Source organism: Balaenoptera acutorostrata, chromosome 5 (genome assembly GCF_949987535.1).
Source record: "Balaenoptera acutorostrata chromosome 5, mBalAcu1.1, whole genome shotgun sequence".
NCBI classification, from domain to species: domain Eukaryota; kingdom Metazoa; phylum Chordata; class Mammalia; order Artiodactyla; family Balaenopteridae; genus Balaenoptera; species Balaenoptera acutorostrata.
Window position 1 is genome coordinate 45,791,845 of NC_080068.1, and position 21,279 is coordinate 45,813,123.

Here is a 21,279-nt window from a genome sequence, read left to right on the forward strand (position 1 = left end):
AAAAATAGCAAAATATGGCAAAGATTCTCAGTGTGGAATCCTCCTGTATGTGCAGCAAAGGAAATGGCTCTCTTTTCTGGTTTTATTTCCTCTCACTGATTCTTTGTTTTTTAAACAGCTTTATTGAGATGTATTTCAAATACCACACAATTCACCTGTTTTTACCTCTCATTGATTCAGTTTGACTTTTGTCTATTTTTTATTGTGTGTGAGTATATCTGTTTTTTTATTTGTATAGTCTATTGTTTTTCTCCCCAGATGTAACTGAATCTGATCCTATAAAAGTTGAGATAAGCTCTATGGTAACTATGGGCAGTAATTACTGGCAGAAATAAGACTGTTGTAAGGGTGGAATTTATGTGTGGCATGACCCCTGCTTGCCCAAGGGAGCGTATGTAAAATTTCTCTTATCTCCTACAGGAGATCCATGTCTAGCTGGAAGCTGTCCAAAGCACTCTCTTTGGAGATGATTCAGCTGAAGGAGAAAGTGGCCAAATTTTCCTCATCATCCCCATTCCAGAACCTTGAGATTATCGCAACACTGGGCGTTGGTGGGTTCGGAAGAGTTGAGCTTGTAAGGGGTTTACGTTTCAAGCATCTGCGAGAAGCCTTTTGACTTTTTTTTGTTTTGTATTCCAGTGTATGTCGGAGGAATATATACATTGTCAATTGCTATCTTAACGTTGCTTTGAACAGAAATTGAGAAAGTACACTTTTCACTCTTTATGTTGTGTAATAGCAGGTCTGTGCTAGTAACTTATAGTAATATAGCTGCTATTTCAAGCCTCTTACATCACATCCTTTTATGATTTTTTTTTTCTTGAGGACAGTTATTGGAGAATGTACTAGTAACCATACCCAAAGGCTACAAAACATAAAATGTGTTTCCTAACAGCAAAATGTATGTATACATACGTTCACGATGCGTTAACTATATGCTAAAGCAAAGAAGAATGTGTCCAGTGAAAGTGTCATAGAAATGAAATAATATCATAGCTCCCTTTCTTAAACAACTCCCCTGCCATGTCTGTATTTGGCTTTCATTATTCTATTTTTGGGTTGCCAAATTTTCTATCAAAAAAAAAAAAAGCTGAATGCAAGGGGGTGTTTGAAGAGCAGCCTTCTGTAGTGCTGGTCAGGACAGCTGGGAACTTATGGTCTGATTTCGGCTGCATCTTCCATATCACCACCTCTCTGAGCTTTATAATCAGCTTCCAAAGAGTAGCAGAGCTGTGCTGTCAAATCAAGTGCTCTGAGGAAACGGTAGAATGGAGATCTGTGACCCTACTGGGTAGAGATGGCTCTGAACCCTTGGCAATTACCAAGCCCTTCTTTGTCCAGCAGATTTGTAACAATTCACTGTACATTAACCTTGGGAGCTATGCTAGCACTTCCGTCTGCTGGGTGGCCTGGGTGTGAGCAGATCTGAAATGCTGCCAGGAGACTCTGGATAGTACACTTTACACCCAGTCAATGCTTGGGTAAGGGGGGAAGAAGCGATTTCTTAATAGGCCAAAGAGTATTTGTAGTGTTTCTTCTGCCATATGGAGAGATAAGGGAAAGATCCATCTGCCGTATTTTTCATCAAAATCTTGGCAAAAGGATTGAATTAACAATGCTGAGGTTTCTTTTTTATATAGTTAGATAATAATAATTGAAACAATAATTCCACCATTGATTTAAAAGTCATAGGCAGCACTAATGGCAACTGTGAGCAAAATGTGGGATGCAACCATTTCTGCACAGTTTTATTACTTGTCAAATATAGTCTGCTAATGGAGTTTTAAAAGTCTATTTGAATAAATGTTTATTAAATTTTAAAAATTTCCCTTTAAGGGAAAATCCTGTTGGTCCACCTAGAGCATGGTCTCCAATAGAGCTTTCTGTGCTGATGGAAATGTTCAGTATCTGCGTGTCCAGTAGGGTAGCCACTGGCTATATGTGGCTGGAGAGCTTTTGGATCACGGAACTGAGGAACTGAATTTTTAATTTTAATCCATTTAAAATTAAATAACCTTATGCGACTAGTGGCTATTATATTGGATCGTGCAGATATGAATCTTGATTTAATATGTTTTGTTTTGAAACTCAAAGAAGTGACTATTAAGAAAGAACAATTTTTGGCAATTCTGGCCAAAGTTTTTCATGTCACATACTCAAAACTGAAGAGATTTCTAAACATTCAATCTTCTAACTAGAGTATTTTTCTTGTTTCAATACAAGCATTCTAGAGCCATGTTCCAGATACATGAACTCTTTTGGAAATTACAATGAAAAGGAAGTGTGTACACCTGGATAAAATTCAGTTCCCGGAGGGATAAGTGGTTAAAAGCTTACATGCTATTTAAATATGAAAGAATTCGAACTCTCATAAGTTAACATGTTTTACCTAGATATTGCAAATCTTTCCTAGTAAGTTCATTTTGAGGGCTTGTTCTCTTCTTCCCTAGGTTAAGGTAAAAAATGAGAATGTTGCTTTTGCAATGAAGTGTATAAAGAAAAGGCACATAGTTGACACGAAGCAGCAGGAGCACGTCTACGCAGAAAAGAGGATCCTGGAAGAGCTGTGCTCCCCCTTCGTCGTGAAGTAAGCGAGCGTTTCGCTCCCAGAACTTAGCATCTTAGGCTCTCCTTTGGAGTGTTTCCATGCAAGAGGACAGAGGAGGAAGAGGAAGCCCCGCTCTGAATTCTCCAGCCCAGTCACAGCGATGATACTTAAAATGTTAGGAGTTTGAGATCTGAAGTCAAGAGTTCAGATTTTTTTATTCTTGGATAAATCTCAGGAAAGCGTGTGGGGTGTATGTGTGTGTGTGTGTGTGTGTGTGTGTGTGTGTGTGCGTGAATATAAAATTACTGTGGCAATAATTTGAACTGCTTATTTAATTCAGACCCAATGCAGAATTTGGGAAGCAAGAATTCATTCCGAACCCCTCAGGGGATGTGCTGCTGTTGAATTTCGACACGAAGTGGCATCTGGACATATTTAGGCTGTTGAGGAGCTGGTCCTAGCAGCGCCTAGATGCCAAAAGGTCCACCACCTTACAGTCAGTGTTCTTTCTTTAGCTGTCACCAGAGTTTGCAAGAGAAATGCATTATTCTAGGCCATGGCTCTCTTGTGAATTCCTGGGTTAGTGGTGTAGGCCAGTTAAGGCATATATTTTTCTTACCTGTCTTAACGCTCCTGGAGTGTAGCTTTAGAGATTTCTGGGTGAGGTAAAGTGCCTCTATAATGAGTAGAATCTATGCTTTTTGATCAAAATGCCTTGAGAGAGTCTTTCTGCCTATCCATATTCTCAGACCCATTTGTTTTCAAGATAAAAAGTGTCTGAACCCAGGCAGTGCTGGCAATAGAGTCATCCAATTATCTTTGTCTGACTTTGTGCCCCTCCCCCCACTTTTTAATCAGTAATTCATTAAAAACTATCATGAGCAGCTTCAGGGCATGGATTAGGTTTTATTCATTTTCTCATTTCCAGCTCTTTGCAAAGTATCTGGCATAGAGTAGGGCAATAATAATATTAAGAATAAACATTAATGGCAGCACTTATTGTTGAGAAAGTAACATGTGCCAGGCAGTTTTCTAAGCAAAAACTTAAAAATATCTTATATATATTATATATAATATAATATATTTATTTAAAATATGTTGTATTTATATTTATATTATAATTTATATTTATTTTATATTATAATATTTATATTGTATATAAAATATATTAAATTAATACATATAATCAATAATATGTAATCAACATGCAATCAAATGAATATATGTATCTGTTATGATCCTCATAATAAAACAGGTAAATGTTATGATTGTCCTCATTGAACAAAAACAATGAGAAAACTGAGGTTGCTTAGCTAATAGACGGCCAATCAGGGATTCAAGCCCAGGCAGCTTGGATCCAGAGCCCATACTGAACCACTTACTAGATTACTTCTGCTGTCTGTATGTGATATGACTGCTCTGCTGTCTGCATTAGCCTGGGCGTGGTGCTAGGGAGATGAGGACATCTCTTGAGTAAGACGCAGAAACTGCTTTCATCCAACGTTGAAGTATGGTACCCTGCCCAGATCCCACATCCGCACTGAAGCTTTCATTCCTCCGGCTTCTGGGGGCCTTGCCAGCTGGGGACTCTAGCTCATTCCCTCTCCAGCCATTGATCTAAGGTGAAGAGAACCACATGGCCCAAGACCATACTGTTTCTCCAGGTACATCCTGCACCCAGTGACGGCAGAGCTCCTTGAAGCTGAGGCTTTTGTAAAATTAGGTTATAGCCCAACTCTCCCTCTGCCCAAGTCTGCTTCCTTCCTCCCCCATGGGTGTTGGTCCCAAGAGCATTCCCCACTAAACTTACTGCTTACAGATTTCTGTCTCAGAGTCTATTTCCTGAGACCAACTAGAGGACATAAGACATGGGCATGAATAAGTGTTACGCAAGGCAGATCTTAAAGGGGACTATGCAGAGGTCTCTTTGTCTGGGGAGGAAGGAAGGGCCGTATCTTGTAGGTGGGTTAATGAACAGCTTTATCAGGAAGGAGGACCCTGAGCTTGACCTTGAGGAATGGATAACACTTTTACAGTGAAACTGAGATTAAGAATTCAGTCTGTGGGTAGTGGGAGAGGAGTCCAAGTAAAGGGGTCAACAGGGGCATAAGTAAGGGAGGAAGAAAGCTCAGAGTGTTCAGGGAGCAGCCCGCTGTAGCCAGAGGATGTTTGGAAGGAGATGAGGACCATCTTCCAAGGTGTTATTGATGATGCTCTTAAGCAACTTGGAAGACGTTTTAAAACTGGGTTTCTAATAATAACTGTGCTTTTCTTTACCTTCACAGATTATATCGCACTTTCAAGGACAATAAGTATGTATACATGCTTCTGGAGGCCTGCTTAGGTGGGGAGCTATGGAGTATATTAAGAGACAGGTAATGAAAAAGAATAATAAACAATAACTTTTGTCTCCTCCTGTCTCATCTAAAAGATGCTATGTTCATGATCATTTAAAGAGGCATGAAGAAAGTCATTAAGAAATGAGTCTAAGAACATATTATCACTTGATAAACAAGTAGTAATAGTGATATTTTCTGAACTAACATTATAATCATGTAATAGGCACCCTGTAAAGCAGTTATTGTCATTCTCATATTAGGGATTAAAGAAGCCCAGGCTTAGAGTGTGAACCATCCATGTCACATGGTTAGTATGAGGCGGAGTAAGTATAAACCCAGATGTTACCGATTCTGAATCTTGAGAAGAGAGATGATGAAAGGGGTGGAGAGTGGTGCAGCCTGGACTGAAAGGCAGAGTGAAATGTCTGCAAAGATTCAGTTTTACAAAAGGGGTGATTTCCACACAGTCAAAACCACAGGTATTTACTAAGCTCCACCTACGTACAAGGTTCCATAGTTGACAGTGTGGGAGTTTTCTAAACAACGTAAACTCTTCTAACCCCTCAACGTATAACGTTTTCCTCCAATGAGTTTAGATTGTATTTTGGGAGATAATGTAATGTGCAATTCTAAAACATTTCATTATTTAACGTGAACACCAAATATGACAAAGAAGTTGGCAGTTTGTAACTAAATGTCCAGTGAGTGTTGTGGATAGTGAGCTTGGAGAAGAGGAAAGATAGAAAAATGTGACGGTCAAGGAAGGACTTGAGCTAAACTCTACAGACAAAATTTGGAAAGGCAGAGAGGAAGGTAAACCGCAGGAAAGTTAGGATAGGATTAAGTGTCTTACTTGCTGAGTAAGGGCAGAATTTAAATAGAGGACAAGGGCAGCAGAAAAGGAGATGGGAAGGTGGTTTTACATTAGGCTGTGGACGTTAATGCCAGGCCAAACATTTAGACAGCATTCCCTGGCTTAGTGGTTCTCAGCCCTGGCTTCACGTCACAGTCTCACAGGGAGCTTTTACAAAGTAAAAATGCTGGGCCCTAATGCCAAAGGCTTTGGTTTGGTTCAGCTGCAATGGGTCTAGAAAATGATTTTTAACTGCCTTTCAGGCAATTCTAATGTGCATTCATGGTCAAGAATCACTGACCTAGGTAATAAGAGACTTTTGAGCATCTGAGTAGAGATTCATGTGTTGTACTAAGGACATATTGTTGGATGGATCTGAATGGGGAAAACCTGGAAGGGTTGAGGAAACTTGTATGATACCTGCAGAAGCATTTGCGTCTTTCATCTTTGCTTCCATAGGCAAATGTTTTTAGAAAATATAAATCTATTTAGAGGTGGGAGTTCCTACTCTAGTGTTAGGCGCTTTGCCTGATCCATAAAACAGCCTTATTAAGTCAGTAGTAAACCCATTTTACAGATATGAATCTGAGGCTCAGAACAGCCAAACAACTTGCCTAAGGACGCAGTAAGTGGAAAAGCAGGAGTCAAAGCCAGTATCTCTCGTTCCAAAGCCACAGCCTTCTATTATACCATGCAGCAAATCACCACCACATTTTAATAATTCAGTATGTAAACCTACACACAGTGCTGACACAGGGCAACTCTAATATCATCAAGGTGCACTAAATAGGAAAGAGTTATGACCCCGTTTCTACATGGGTTATTGTTACGAGCTATACAAACAGGAAATGAAAATGATCACTTGAGTCATTTTTAGTCAAGCAATCAATTGCAGAAGTCTGGTTCAAGCGCTTCATTGAAATAGTTGCATTTTCCCCAGAGTTTGCCAGAGATGTCTTTGAAAAGTCTTATTTTTTTGTCTTTCCATTTTATATGTTCATATATGATTGCCAGAAACAATTGTTTGGATGTAGACACTTTAATTTTAGTGAAGTGGTTCTTGTTTGCATTAAGTATCCCCCTAAATTTCTTTATAATCAGTGGTCTAATTCATTGGCAGCATGAAGTATTTTTTAGTGCTAATGCTGTACAAAACGTTTATATTGCATAAATTTACTATATAATAATTGACACCTAGAATCTACAACAAGGATGTGTGTCCAGAGTATTAAGAGGGAAAATGATTTCATTGCAGAGGCAGCTTTGATGAACCCACCTCCAAGTTCTGCGTTGCTTGTGTGACAGAAGCATTCGATTACCTGCATCGACTAGGTATTGTCTACAGAGACCTGAAACCAGAAAACTTAATTCTAGATGCTGAGGGCTATCTTAAATTGGTAAGACAAATTCTGCAGCTTACAGTATCGTATGAGATATTTCTAAACACAAAGCTGTGTTATAGTTGCAATTCTCTTTTAATTTTGGTACATTTGTTATTTTCACTCTGGGAGATATGGCCTTTGAAATCAGCACACTAAACACAGGGAGCGATGCGACAAGTACATTCTTTTTGGCCTAGGCATTGAAGGTTTCAACCATATTTGTGACTCCTACTAAGGATTCAAATAATAGAATGCCTTTAAAATTGGATTTTGTTAGCATTTTTGTATAATTTCAGGTGGGTTTTAATAAATTCCTGCTACAGATAGGGATTAACTATGAGGAATAAGGAAAGAAGATAGTACGGCTTCTATCCCAAGACAGCCACTGTCTGTAGAGGGGGAAAAGATACATGTATGAATGTTGGTAGTTTAAAAAAAATATTTGTGAGTGATTCTAAGGTACAACCAGGGTTGAGAATCAGAACACAAGACTGTAGTTTCCTTGAGGACAGAGACTTTCCTTGCCATGCATCTTTGTAATGGATAGAATATCTAACGTGAATCCCCTTGCATGTCACACAACAGAAAAAAATGCTACCAGTCATGTAAACTGCTTTTGGTGCAAAACTATAAGAGAACTGGGCAGTCATAATAGTAGAAAGCGGGCATTTTGGATCTCAGGAGGGAACCTCATCAGGATGGGGAACCCAGGATGAATTTTCCCCAAGTCCATTTTGTCAGGAGCTCAAGGACATTAAACCATCTCTGAACTTAACATTTACAAAGGTATTAGAAGTTTCTAATAACAGAACTTTTTTTATATGGAAATAATAATAGCTACCATTTAAAGTGTAAAGTTGTGCTAAATAAACATTTTGCTGTTAATATATTTAACAATTGATGAGATGGGTTTTATCATCCACATGTTATAGTGTTCAATTTAACCTTAGGAATTAAATTCACAGTGTGTAATTGCTAGGTGATTTCTCTCCATAGTGAAGGAGTAAAGTAAGTCCTTTCATGTGAAATCTGGCTAACTTCCAAGAAACATTTTGATCCATTCAAGCTTTATTTTATCCATGAAAGACAGCTTTGGGAACTGGTGAGGTACTAACACAAGGCCTTAATCATTTGCCTTCTTCACAATTCCTTCATTGGCTATGCCTCTTACAGCTCTTTAGAAAAACCTTTTAGAATATTCTAAAAGTAAAATCATCATGAAGGATGTAGATTATCCATTAAATGCATTCTTTTTTTTCTATTCAATTATTTTTTTTTATTGGAGTATAGTTGCTTTACAATGTTGTGTTAGTTTCTGCTGTATAATGAAGTGAATCAGCTATATATATACATATATCCCCTCCCTCTTGGACCTCCCTCCCACCCCACCCCCATCCCACCCATCTAGGTCATCACAGAGCACCGAGCTGAGCTCCCTGTGCTATACAGCAGGTTTCCACTAGCTATCTGTTTCACATATGGTAGTGTATATATGTCAATCCTAATCTCCCAATTCGTCCCACCCTCCTCTTCCCACTGTGTCCATATGTCTGTTCTCTACTTCTGCATCTCTATACCTGCCCTGCAAATAAGTTCATCTGTACCATTTGTCTAGATTCCACATATATGCATTAATGTACGATATTTGTTTTTCTCTTTTCGTACCTATTTTTAAGAAATCAGGGAGTATATTCAGTATTTATAGGCATAGACATCCATAACCATCTCTTCTGTTAGCCATTGTTATCCATCAGCTAACTCATTTGACAACCAGCTAAATGAAGAGTAATAACTAAAGCCTTTAGAAATTAAAAAGTAAATGTTGAGTATTTCCATTTCTAGCTATATATCAAACCAGATATATTGAAATTCTCTTACTAAAAAATGTCTCAAGTACTGGAGGAAACATGAAAAGCAGTATTATATGCCTGGCTGACTTTATAAGACAGCATTGGGAGCCCCCTGAGGCCGAGAACCAAACTTGGGCAGTAGTGAAGGGTGGAACTCAAACATTGAAGCTGCTGTCTTGTGGGCACCCAGCAATCCTAGGTGGCCTAGAGGTTTTATTTTAATTGCTGTACCCTCTGGGAACCGGAGACCAAGTTTTGGACCTGGGCAGTGTGGAAAGTTGAATCAGAGAACATTGTCAAGAGCCAGGAATCATACAGAGAAATAGAAAACAGGGGAAAAATCTAATGTCTAAAGGCAGAGTACATGCAAGAAAACATGCTTTTCTCATTATTGGGCTCTTGGTAGAGGAACAAAAGAGTCTAAGAATACTTGGCCACAGGCTGGTCTTCATGGGGTTTTGGGTGCCCAGTCTTCAAGGATGGAAAACCCCAAGAAAAAATTTAAATGAAAATGGATCCATGTTGGTAGCATGCCCAAGTTTCCACCAATCAATGTATATTCTCTCTGGAAGAATGTTCTCTCAACTGAGGATATAGAGAACTCCCAGAGATACACTTCCAGGGAATATAAGCTCACATTAAAAAATAATGTTTATAGGCATGAGGAAAAAAGGTGCCAGGAGCATTATTTGGCAGGCACATAAAAGTCTCATATATTGCAGTAATCAGATACAAAATGTAAAATAAATACATCTAAGTCTTTTAAAAGTAAGAGAGGGACTAACAAATGAGTAAGGAACAGAGACTCTCAAAAAGGATATAACATGTTTAGAAAAAAAATAAAACTTCTATTAAGAAATTAAGAATATAATAATTGAAATTAAATATTCAATGGACGTTTTCATTAATGGTGGAGTAGCTTGCACTGGACTAATCTTGCTGAGGTTAATTATAATATATGTATAAAAATGTGTGAAAGCGTTGGAGAGCAACAAGAAATAGACATTCAAACCTTGAAAATAGGGAACCACACTGGGTGAAATCCATTTTAATACAGCTGTTCATTTCAAAGCACTCTTTATTGTAGAAGGTATGAAGAATAAACTTTAGTTAACATCATACCTGACAGTGAAATATTGAATATTTTCCATTTAGATTATGAACAAGATTATTTTCTTTCACTACTTTTTTCCAACATCGTAACAGAGGTCTTAGCAAAAGAAATAGAACACAAAAAAGCAATGAAAGACCAAAGATTAGAAAGGAAGAAGCTACCTGTCTGTATTTGCAGACAACATGATTGCTTATATAGAAAAGCATGAAGAATCTACCAACAAGTTCTGGAAAGAAAAAGTAAATTAAGCACGATTACAGGTACAAAGTCAATATACAAATAAAATTTTAATTTTTATATACTAGCAGTAAATATTTATAAATGAAATTAAAATGCCATTTGTAATATCAAAACATAAAATAAATTAAATGTATAAAAATGTGTAAGACCTCCACCTTGAAAACTACAAAGTTTTGTTGACAGAAAAATGACTAAATGGTAAAATACACTATGTTCATAAATCATATAACTCAGTATTTCATAAGATGTTCAGTCTTGTCCAGTTGATCTACAGATTTAAGGCCATTGCAATAAAAATTGGAGCAGCCATTTTTAAAAACTGAGATGTTTATTCTAAAATAAACACAGAAATGCAGTTTAGAAGAGTCAATAACCACTTTGAAAAAAGAAGAACAAAATTGAGGAATTTACAATATCTGATGTCAGACTCACTATAAAGCTACAGTAATCAAGGCAGTGTGATAATGGTGTAAGGACAAATTACTTAATCTAACAGAATAAAGTCCAGAAATAGACATACACAGTCAACTGATTTTTAGAAAAAATGGAAAGGCTAGTCTTCTCAACAGGTATTGCTGAAACAATTGGATATATGTGGCCAAAAAAAGGAACATGACTCCCACCCCACACCATATAAAAAAATTAATTCAAGATGGATCATGGACCTATAAAGCACCCAGGAGTAAGCATAGAGTAATATCTTCACAACATGGGCTAGGCAGAGATTTCTTAGAACACAAGTAGTAGTAAGCTTGAAAAGTTCAGGCTACTATAGCAAAAATACTATAGACTGGGTGGCTTAAACAACAATTTATTTAGTTCTAGAAGCTGGAAAGTTCAAGGTCAAGGTGCTGGCTGATCTGGTGTCTGGTCAGGGCCAACTTCCTGGCTTATAGAGAGCTGTCTCCTCTTTTCTTCACATGGGAGAGAGACACAGAGAGAGACACACACACAGAGAGGGCTCTCAACTATCTCTTCTTATAAGGGTACTAATTCTATCATGGAGGTTTCACCCTCATGACCTAATTATCTCCCAAAGGCTTTTCCTCCAAATTCCATCACACTGGAATTTCGGTTTCAACATATAAATTTGGGGAGGGGAGATACAAACATGAAGTCCACAATAATTGGACTTCATCAAAATTAAAACATTCTCATCATCAAAATATACTGTTAAGAAAATGAATAGCCATGCCATAAACTGGTAGAAAATATTTGCAATATATCATTACATGACAAAGGACTTGTGTCCAGAAATATATAAAGAACTCAATAATAAAAGACAAACAACCCGGTTTTCAAAAATGATCAAAGATCTTGAAAAATCACTGTGCAAGAGAAGTCATAGGCATGATCAATAGACAATATCAGTAGTCATTAGGAAACACAAATAAAAACCACAAAGGTGTGACATTTCACGCCCACTAGAGTGACTATAATTTAAAAGATTGGCAATACCAAGTGTTGGTGAGGAAATTTTCCTAAATTTCGAGTGGGAAAGCAAAATTGTAAACTGTTTGAAGAATAATTTGTCAGTTTCTCATAGAGTCAAACATACCCCTATTCTACAACAAGAAATTCCACTCCTTAGTAGAAATTCCACTCCTTGTTATTTATCCAGGAAAATTGAAAACATGTTTTCAAAATTCTTGGACAAGAATCTTCATAACAACTTTTTCCTGAAAGCCCCGAAATCAGAAAGAGCCCAAATACCCATCATCAATTCAATGTATAAACATATAGTAGTATATTCATCAATGGAACTCTCCTCAACAGTATAAAACAATGAATTACTACAGGCAACAACATGAATGAAGTTTAAAAACTATGTGGAGCAAAAGGAAGACAGACACAGAAGACTATCCCTCTTTACGATTACATCTATTGTAGAATAGATGGTAGAAATTAATGCAACGGTTGCCTCTGGGAGGAACATTCGACTGGAAAGGGGCATGAGGGAACTTTCTGAGATAATGCAAGTATCTGTCTCTTGACTATATATGGTGGTTGTGGTTACATGTGTATAATCTGCTTCCCTCAGAATGAGTCATTCAAGAGACGGAGGAATAGCTACACTGCCTTCTAAGACTTACTCTCAGAGTCCCACACTGGCGCTTCCACTGTACTCTGTCGGCCAAACGGGGCCAGCCCTGATTTGAGAGAGGACACCTCCGAATACCAGGACAAGGGAATCATTGAGGCTCTCTTGGATGTTGGCTACTGTAGTGGCAAAAGTGCAGAACAAAAGCAAAGTCTTAAAAGCTACCAAAGAGAAAGGACAATTTACATATAAAGGAGTAAAAATTAGGCTTTCAGTTGACATCTCAACAGAACCATAGAAACCAGAATTCAGTGGAATAATAGCTTTAAAATTCCGAGAGAAAATAACAACAAACTTGAATTATAAATCAAATGCAGAGAAATTATCTTTCAAGAAGGGTGAAATAAAAGCATTTTTAAACAAAGATAAAGAGTGTTAACCACCTACAAAAGGATGTGCTTAAGGGAGATGAAAAATCCCTGATGAAGGGTTTGAGATGCAACAGGGAGTGGTGACTATAGAAAAATGGTAAACATGTGGTTAAATCTTTCAAAATTATGGTATAAAGTAATAATTCTCACTCTACTATGTAGTATTAAAAGTGAGAAAATGCTAAATAACTGAACAACAGCAGCAGGTAAACTGAGAGTAGGTGTAATTGGAATAAAAGTGGAAGAAGATGTCAATCATTTTAAAAGAAGGCAGCAGAGGAGAACAGGAAACCTAGAAAAAAAATCAAAGAGAAAACACAAATTGAAAGTAGAGAGAAATTTAACATATGTAAACAGGCTTAACTCTTCAGATAAAAGCCAAACACTGTCAAATAGATTTCGAAAATAAAAATGGTGTTTACAAGAGACAGACCTAAAACATGGGGATGCAGAAAGGTTGAAATTAAAAGGGTAGAAAAGAATGTGTCTGGGAAATATTCAGCAAATTGAAATGCAGGTTTCATTATGTTGGTATCAGGGAAGAAGTATTACTAAAGATAGAGAGGGTTACTATATGACGATGGAAGGTTCATTTTACCAAGATAATGTAACAATCCTGATCTTTTATTTACCTACCAAAATGCTTCAAAAATAAGAAGCAGAATTTGACAGAACTAGTAAGGAGAAATGGACAACTGTTGGAAATTGTAATACACCTCTTGCAGAAATTGATAGAACATTCTGACCAAAAATCACTAAAACTTTAGAAGATGTGTACAACACAATTTATAAACTTGCTATAATTGGCATGTAGGATATTCCCAATATTTAGAGAATGCACACGAACAAAATTTGATCATATACTAGGTCATTAAGCAAGTTTCAGCAAATATAAAAAAAATAGGAATTGGCCTGGCAGCTGGCAGCCTAACAGTGCTCCTGCCTTTGAAGGTTCCTGAGGGGGTCACAGTAGAAGTGAGGGCAGTGAGGATGCCTGGTCCAGCACATCAGGAGTGCACATCTGGGTGATGGACACTGGGCGGTCCAGACTTGGACATGAATGTCCTTGACGATGAAAGACTCCTTGAAAGGATGACCTTGGTCTCATTCTTCAAATTTTCATAAGTGGTGTTTTCATCTTCCTTTATCATTTCTTGGCAATATCAGTGAGAGGTCAGATATCTAAGGACAACAATAAGGAAAGGCTTTTTTCCCCTCAGCAAAGAATAACCAGCAAAAGCCTGGAAAAAAGACCTAAGGAGGAGAAAGGTCTGCATTTGGAAAGTGTCTCTCTAGAGGCTATAGAGGTTTGCTCTTTAGTGATAATTACAGAAGATGCTTTTGTAGTGAGGGATGAAGACTTGATTCTACTCTTCTTTCCCGATTCATGATCGAGAGTGCCAGACTGGTTCAGTCCCACGTGGAGCCCAGCTGGTCTAAGCCGTCTCCATCAGGAAACATATTAGGTGGAGATGAAGCATTAGCAGATACTACTAAAGGATGATGGATATTCTCACATTACCATCTCTCATCTGCCCATCCAATAATTTCCTAAATTTTTCTTCACTTTCAAGGCCAGGGAGAGCTGATGAAGGCAGTCATGGTTATGAGTCCTCCTTCTGGTTGTCATGAATGAATCTGGGGTGATATTAAGATGTAGGACAGTACTTAAAGAGTTAAAAACTGACCTTGTTCTCAACCCAAGCAGAATTTATATAGTAGCTAGCCTTCTTGGGGTTGCACAGGAGAAAACTTGGTTGTAATCCAGTAAATCTCAGCTGTCACTCATCAATAAATGTTCTATATGACTGTGCTATTAATTCATGTGAGCAATACACCTCATGTGATAACAGAACACCTTAATCTTACATTGAGTATTGTATACGAAAATACATTAAATGTTGATATTATTGCCTGCTTCTTTATGATCTCTGTGCCCTTCTGTGCTGATAGCCCCATAATGGCGGCAACTGTGCTATGGTATTTACTGCTGGACGTAACACACTGCTTAGCACAGAAGAATGAATGAAAGGTCGATGAGGGGACTTCCCTGGTGGTCCAGTGGATAAAACTTTGTGCCCCCAATGCAGGGGGTGCGGGTTCGATCCTTGGTCGGGGACCTAAGATCCCATATGCTGCACAGCACAGCCAAAAAATAAATAAATAAAAAATATAAAATGACTGAATAAACAATTTGTTAAAAAAAAAAAAAGTCATTGAGGTCACTTCCTCTTCACTCCCAAAATATTTAGGAACATAAAGGTTTTGTTCAGTGACATCAAAGTATGTAAGGTAGAAATCAATAACAAAATTTAAAAAACAGGACTCCAATAAAGATGTTAAAAAAAAAAAAAAAAACAGTACGGCTGACTTAAAAATTGCTTCAAAATTTAAAAGGCTAGATCTCATGTTAAGTGTTCTTACCATAATAAAATTTCAAATATTTAAAATAAAAAATAAATAAATAAAAAACAGGAAGAAATCACTAAAAATTTTTGAATTCATCTCATTGGAATTTAAAGGATATTTCACAATAACTCAAGGATCAACGAAGAAGAAATTTTAATGAATATTATAAAACAGAGTTGCACAGTAGAGAATACTACATACCAACACATGTGGGTTGCAACTAAAATGATAGAATAATGTTTATAGCTTTTAATGTTTCAACTAGGAAATAAAGAAGGCCAAAAATTAATAAGTATTCAACTTAAGAATATGGAAAAGGGGGAAAAAACAAAGAAAAAGAAGGAAAAAATAAAGTTAAGAACATGAATTAATAAAATATAAAAGGATATGAAGTCAGGATGTTTTGAAAAACTAATAAAGCTAACAAACTGTGAAAATATTGATCAAAAGAAAAAGAGAAGCAGTACAGATAAATGCTATAATGAGTGAACACAACTACAGCTACAGTAGAGAGTTACATGATTAGAAAGTATTTGGGCAACTCTATTACTATATATAATGTAGTATATAGTATATTATATATATAAATGGTTGGGCTTGGGTGAGAGCTCTCTTCCTGGTTTGCAGGAGGTTCAGTATTTTATAGGAGGTTCTACCCAATGCAGAAAGATATAGATAAAATTAAAAGAAACATTGGAATATAAACAACAAAACCTATTTTCCCATGTGATATGATTAACTCTATAGAAATCCAGAATGTAACAGCAAATTATTAGAATTTACTAGAGAGTTCAGTATGGTTGCTGGATGTAAGGTTAAATACCAGAAACATAGTTGATAAATAGGAATACAACTGCTATTTACAAAAAGCCTAAAAATATAATCTATATATTTATATAATATAAATATATTGTATCTAGGAATAAATCTGACAAAAATATGTGAAAGCTTTATTGAGAAACTTATACAAATTTATAGAAAGACATTAAAAAGACCTAAATTAGTAGGTTCATTCTCATTTCTTTTGGGCACAGAGCCAGCAAACTTACCCCAGCCTTCTTTGTGGCTAGTTGTGACCATGTGACACAGTTCTAGCTCGTGAAATGTGAGGTGACATGCTTTGCACCACTGTCAGACCTGGGCTGATGGTGATCTGTGCAGCTGATTTCTATGCAGTCTTTCTGGCTTGTGGCCGATGAACACAGCCGATTTGAAGTCGGCAGAACCCTAAGATGGAAGGATCCTGCGTCCCTGAACCACTGCTTGGAGGAGATTTCCCTGCTGCTTGGGAAAACCCATTATGTGAGGAAGAAGTAAATTAATGGAGAGTGTAAACTTCTATACTTTCTTGGATATCTTTGTTGCAGCATCTAGCATTACTCTAATTAACTCAGAAAAATGTATTAGGCTTAAAAATAGGAAGACTCAACATCCTAAAGGTATCGATACTTTGCAAAATGATCTGCAGATTTGATCCACTTCCAGTGGAATTCCAGCAGATCTTTCCGTGAAGCTTGGCAAGCTGATTATAAAGTTTATACAGACTGACCAAAGGCCAAGAATAGCCAAGACATTTCTGACGGCAAACAAGAACATGGGAGGGAACTCTCTCAGATATCAGAACTAATTATAATGCTATAGCTCAAAATAATTGCCAATGGGAGGTTGCAAATTAAAACCACAGTGATTTAATACTTATAGATGGCAAAAAATAAAAGTTGATGTCACTAAAGGATGGTGAGGATGTAGAACAATAGGAACTCTTTACCACTGCTGTTGGTGATATAGGACCTAAGGAAAATAATTTGACAATAAGCAGTGAAGTTGAACATACCATGTCTTTGACCCAGAAATTCTACCTTCTTACACATGTCCAGTAGGCAAGATGGGAAATGATGTTAAAAGAAGCTTTTTGTGTGATAACACGCTATTGGATATAAGACAAATTTCCATCAATGGCGTAATGGACAAAAACTTTACACCAATTACAGCATGTTCTTTCAGTGGTGTATGATACAGCAATGTAAATGTACTGCAAAATGGATTAAATTCAAAAATACGATTTTAAGTGAAAAAAGGCAATTTGCCCAAGAATAGATAAGATTTATCTAAAAAATTTAAAAAAGAACTATATATCATTTAAGGATATTAGATATGTGGGAAAATTAGAAATGAAGGCAAGCGAATGATAAACACAAAACGTCAGGGTAATGGTGACCTCTTGGCAAGGGGTAGAAGGACAGTGTGGAAGGAGCACAGAGGGCTTCTGCATTGGTTCTGTTCTAATTATTAAACTGGTGGTGGATACTGGGGTGTTTTTATTCTCATACTTTATAACTTGCATGTATGTCACATTATTTTATATGTGTCAAGTATTTCTTAACTTGAAAAATAAAAGTAATCATTGACTCTAACTATATTCTTTTTGACAGACCGTTATTAGCTGTACTTATTAAGTGACAATTAAACTTTTCCCCCTAACATGCTTTTTCTGTTGCTCCTTTTCCCTTAAAAATCTACTTACCAATGAATTTACCTATAATGCGAAGGTTCCTTTGGAACCTGGTTTCAGTCTCATCTTAAGTCTCCATGACCTTGCTAGACTTTAATTTTGTCATCTTTAACATTGAGATATAGTCCCTAACTCATAAAGTTGTTGTGAAGATTATACATATACATCTTCTTGAAACGGATGTTAACAGTTATGTCTTCATTCAGATTATTTCATTAAACACATGTTGACCATCTGCTGTGCTACAAATGCTGTAGGGGGTACAAAATGAATAGGATGTAATGCCTCTCCTCCAGGAGCTGGATTTATTCACACACAACTAGACAGTGCTGCCGTAGGGGAGGCCATTGTGGAATAGAAACTGTTAAAGAACCTCATAAGAGAAAGGAATTGGTTCTGTAAATTCAAGGGAGGCTTCAAGGAGGCGGTGGCCTGTGAGTTGAGCCCCCGACGATCTGATTTTTTTTGTTTGCTCTCGTGTACGCAAAGCTCCCCATCATCGTTCCCACTTTCCACTAAACACTCTAAGTATTTCAGGTGAGTCACCACAGTCACCTAAAGAATGGGGTGTGGCTGTGAAGGCCTCGTCCGTCCCATACCTTTGCCTCTCTCACTTGCTCTTGCCTCCAGTGGAAGCCATCCACAGTTGTCCATTTTACTAGATGGACCTTAGTATCACAGGGACATGAAATCCTCCTTAGTTGTTAGTGGATAGGATAAATAGATTCCACTTTACCTTTGTCTAGACTTGGGCAAAGTAAGGGCCCTAAAAATGCCACATAAATATTTTTTTTTGGAAATGTTATGTCTCCGTGAATCATCTGGCTTAATTAGACTGGTCATTTTGTATCCTTTTTTTATGTGACCAAGAGAACCAGTAGCTGACAAATTTACTGACCCAGAGAGAAACTTCTGGGAAAAAACTAATACTTACTGGATACCAGCTCCAGCAAGCCACAGTGCTAATTTTTCTTTCTGAATGAACCAATCATTGCTTCAGATATAGAAGCATCTTATAACCTTCTGGTTTGTTAAAATCTTTGGAGACAATGTTTTTAAGCTTTCAGCATAGTGTAAGCTGTCTTTCATAATGGGAATTTAATAGAGACAAAGGAAAACCTGTGTGCAGCTTCTCCAGAGATTCTCCTTGAAAGCTCAGTTCTGCTAGGAAAAAAACATTTTTAAAGGAAGGTGTCTATTTTCTTATCTTCTAGAATGAGCCCTTTGAAACATTAGTCAGGCCATGCATACCCCTTCTCTTCATCCTCCAGTGGCCTCCTAGAAAACAAATCTGAAACTCTTTCTGTGGTTTACTAGACCACTCCACAATCTGCCGTCACTTCCTGCCACTTCCCCTCACGCACTATGGCCCAGACACAGTGGCCTTCTTGCCAATCCTTGATCTTCACCTCGCATGTTCCCAAATGTTAGGGCCTTTGTGCTAGCTCTTTATCTGTCAGAATCATCCTTGCTCAGATTTTTACAAAGCTCTCATTCTTATTTCATGCAGATTTCTGCTCCAGTCTGCTCAAATGCTACCTCCTCAGAGAGACTTTTCTGATCACCCCATTTAAAGTATAATTCCTATTGATCTCAGTACCTAACTGCTGTATGTTTCTCCATTGCATATATCACTATCTGGCAATATTACATATGCTATGATATATTTTTTGATTTTTTTATTGAAGTATAGTTGATTTACAATGTTGTGTTACTTTCAGGTGTACAACAAAGTCATTCAGTTATATATATACATAGGTATACATGTATATATACACACACACACACATATATATACATTCTTTTTCAGATTCTTTTCCCCTATGGGTTATTACAAAATATCGAGTATAGTTCCCTGTGCTACACAGTAGGTCCTTGTTGGTTATATGATATTATATTTTTTATGCATGTTCTCCTCTTTCTCTTAAATGTAAGCTCTAAGAAGACTGGGGGCTTTGTCTGTATCCTGGTGCTTGGTACATAATTGTTTTCAATAAATATTCATTGAATGAACAAAGGAAAGAACTTACATTTCTATTGACTAGAAGATAAAGGGTTAAAGAAAAGATTGAGGCTTCATGATGGTATCCATGCTGGTACAAGAGAGAGGTAGTGTGAATTTTTATAGAAAATACACAGAACTTCACATCAGAAGATCTGGGACCTTCTATATTTGGCACATGACTTTGAATAGGTCTGAGCATCAATTTCCTCCAACCAAATGGATTAGACTAAAGTTGATAAGATCAAAGGAGATAAAGGAAGTAGTAAGTTTTCATAAATCTTAAAATCTTAATATAATTATTGCCATCTCTTTGGGTCAATATGTAAATACAAAAGCAAAATCAGGTACTCAAATTAAAATTTCTTACTTTCAGAACTAGAAAAGCTCTGCTAAACATCTAATGAACTTCCAGTCATCCTTACATGGAAAACTTAAGTGCAGTTTAAAAAATGAGTTGAGGGGGCTTCCCTGGTGGCGCAGTGGTTGGGAATCTGCCTGTCAATGCAGGGGACACGGGTTCGAGCCCTGGTCTGGGAGGACCCCACATGCCGCGGAGCGGCTGGGCCCGTGAACCACAACTACTGAGCCTGCGCATCTGGAGCCTGTGCTCCGCAGCAAGAGAGGCCGCGATAGTGAGAGGCCCGCGCACCGCGATGAAGAGTGGCCCCCGCTTGCCAGAAACGAAGACCCAACACAGCCAAATAAATAAATAAATAAATAAATAAATAAGTCAGGAGCTCTTTAAAAAAAAAATGAGTTGAAAGGCTGTTACAGAACAACAAAATATAATATTTCCATACGTGCATGGATGCAAATGCAGTTATAAGCATTGCTTTCTTGTCTCTTAAATTTCAGTCTTTATAAAATTAGCTAAGATTTTCATATTGGTTCTTTATCTGAGGAATAAGTAGATATGCTAATTTCAGCTAGTTACAAATTTTAATTTCATAATATTCCCAGCCATCTCTTAGGTACAATCTTTGCGAGTCATTCTGTGTAGATAAAAGAAAAGAGTAAAAGCCCGCTTCAAATTAGATTGTTTAAATTCCCTTTTTTCTAATAAGGATATCCTTGCTGTTATGTGATAAATACCAAAAAGCCTTAGTAAAAAGGTAAATTTCCAAGAGATTTTTAAATGTATGACAAATATTTTAAATATTAATATTTGAATAAATAAATGAGGGCTGGATTTTATAGTTCACTGATTCATATTTTTTTAAGTGAGGGCCTATTTTGATGTGTTAACCTGATTTATTTAATTTTTTTAGCCAGGATTATTGCCATATTATTGAGATAGTCCATGTTTAATGAATCTATTAAAATGTGCATGTTGAAGCCCAGCTATAATTTATGTGTCTGTTTACTTGAGGGAGGTGGAGGGTGGTTTCACTAAAATAATATCTTTATGTATTGGAGATGAAAAGTACATGCTAAATCACCCTTGTGGAAGGAAACCAACTGTTTGTTTTGCAGGGCAGGACTTCAGTCATATACACTGCCTCGATTTAATGAGCGGGTCTTCTGTTGCTCCAGCTTTCTTTCCTGTCTTTATTCA

General features: G+C 37.1%; 1 protein-coding gene across 1 annotated transcript in view; it reads left to right on the forward strand.

Moving 5' to 3' along the window:
* Window positions 1–21,279, forward strand: part of PRKG2 (protein kinase cGMP-dependent 2) — a 94,418-nt gene that overhangs the window by 58,587 nt on the left and 14,552 nt on the right. The window contains exons 11-14 of the mRNA XM_057547033.1: window positions 421–574; window positions 2,451–2,587; window positions 4,834–4,923; window positions 6,996–7,137. Coding sequence (XP_057403016.1) covers window positions 421–574; window positions 2,451–2,587; window positions 4,834–4,923; window positions 6,996–7,137 — 523 coding nt within the window. The remainder of the gene's footprint in view (window positions 1–420; window positions 575–2,450; window positions 2,588–4,833; window positions 4,924–6,995; window positions 7,138–21,279) is intronic.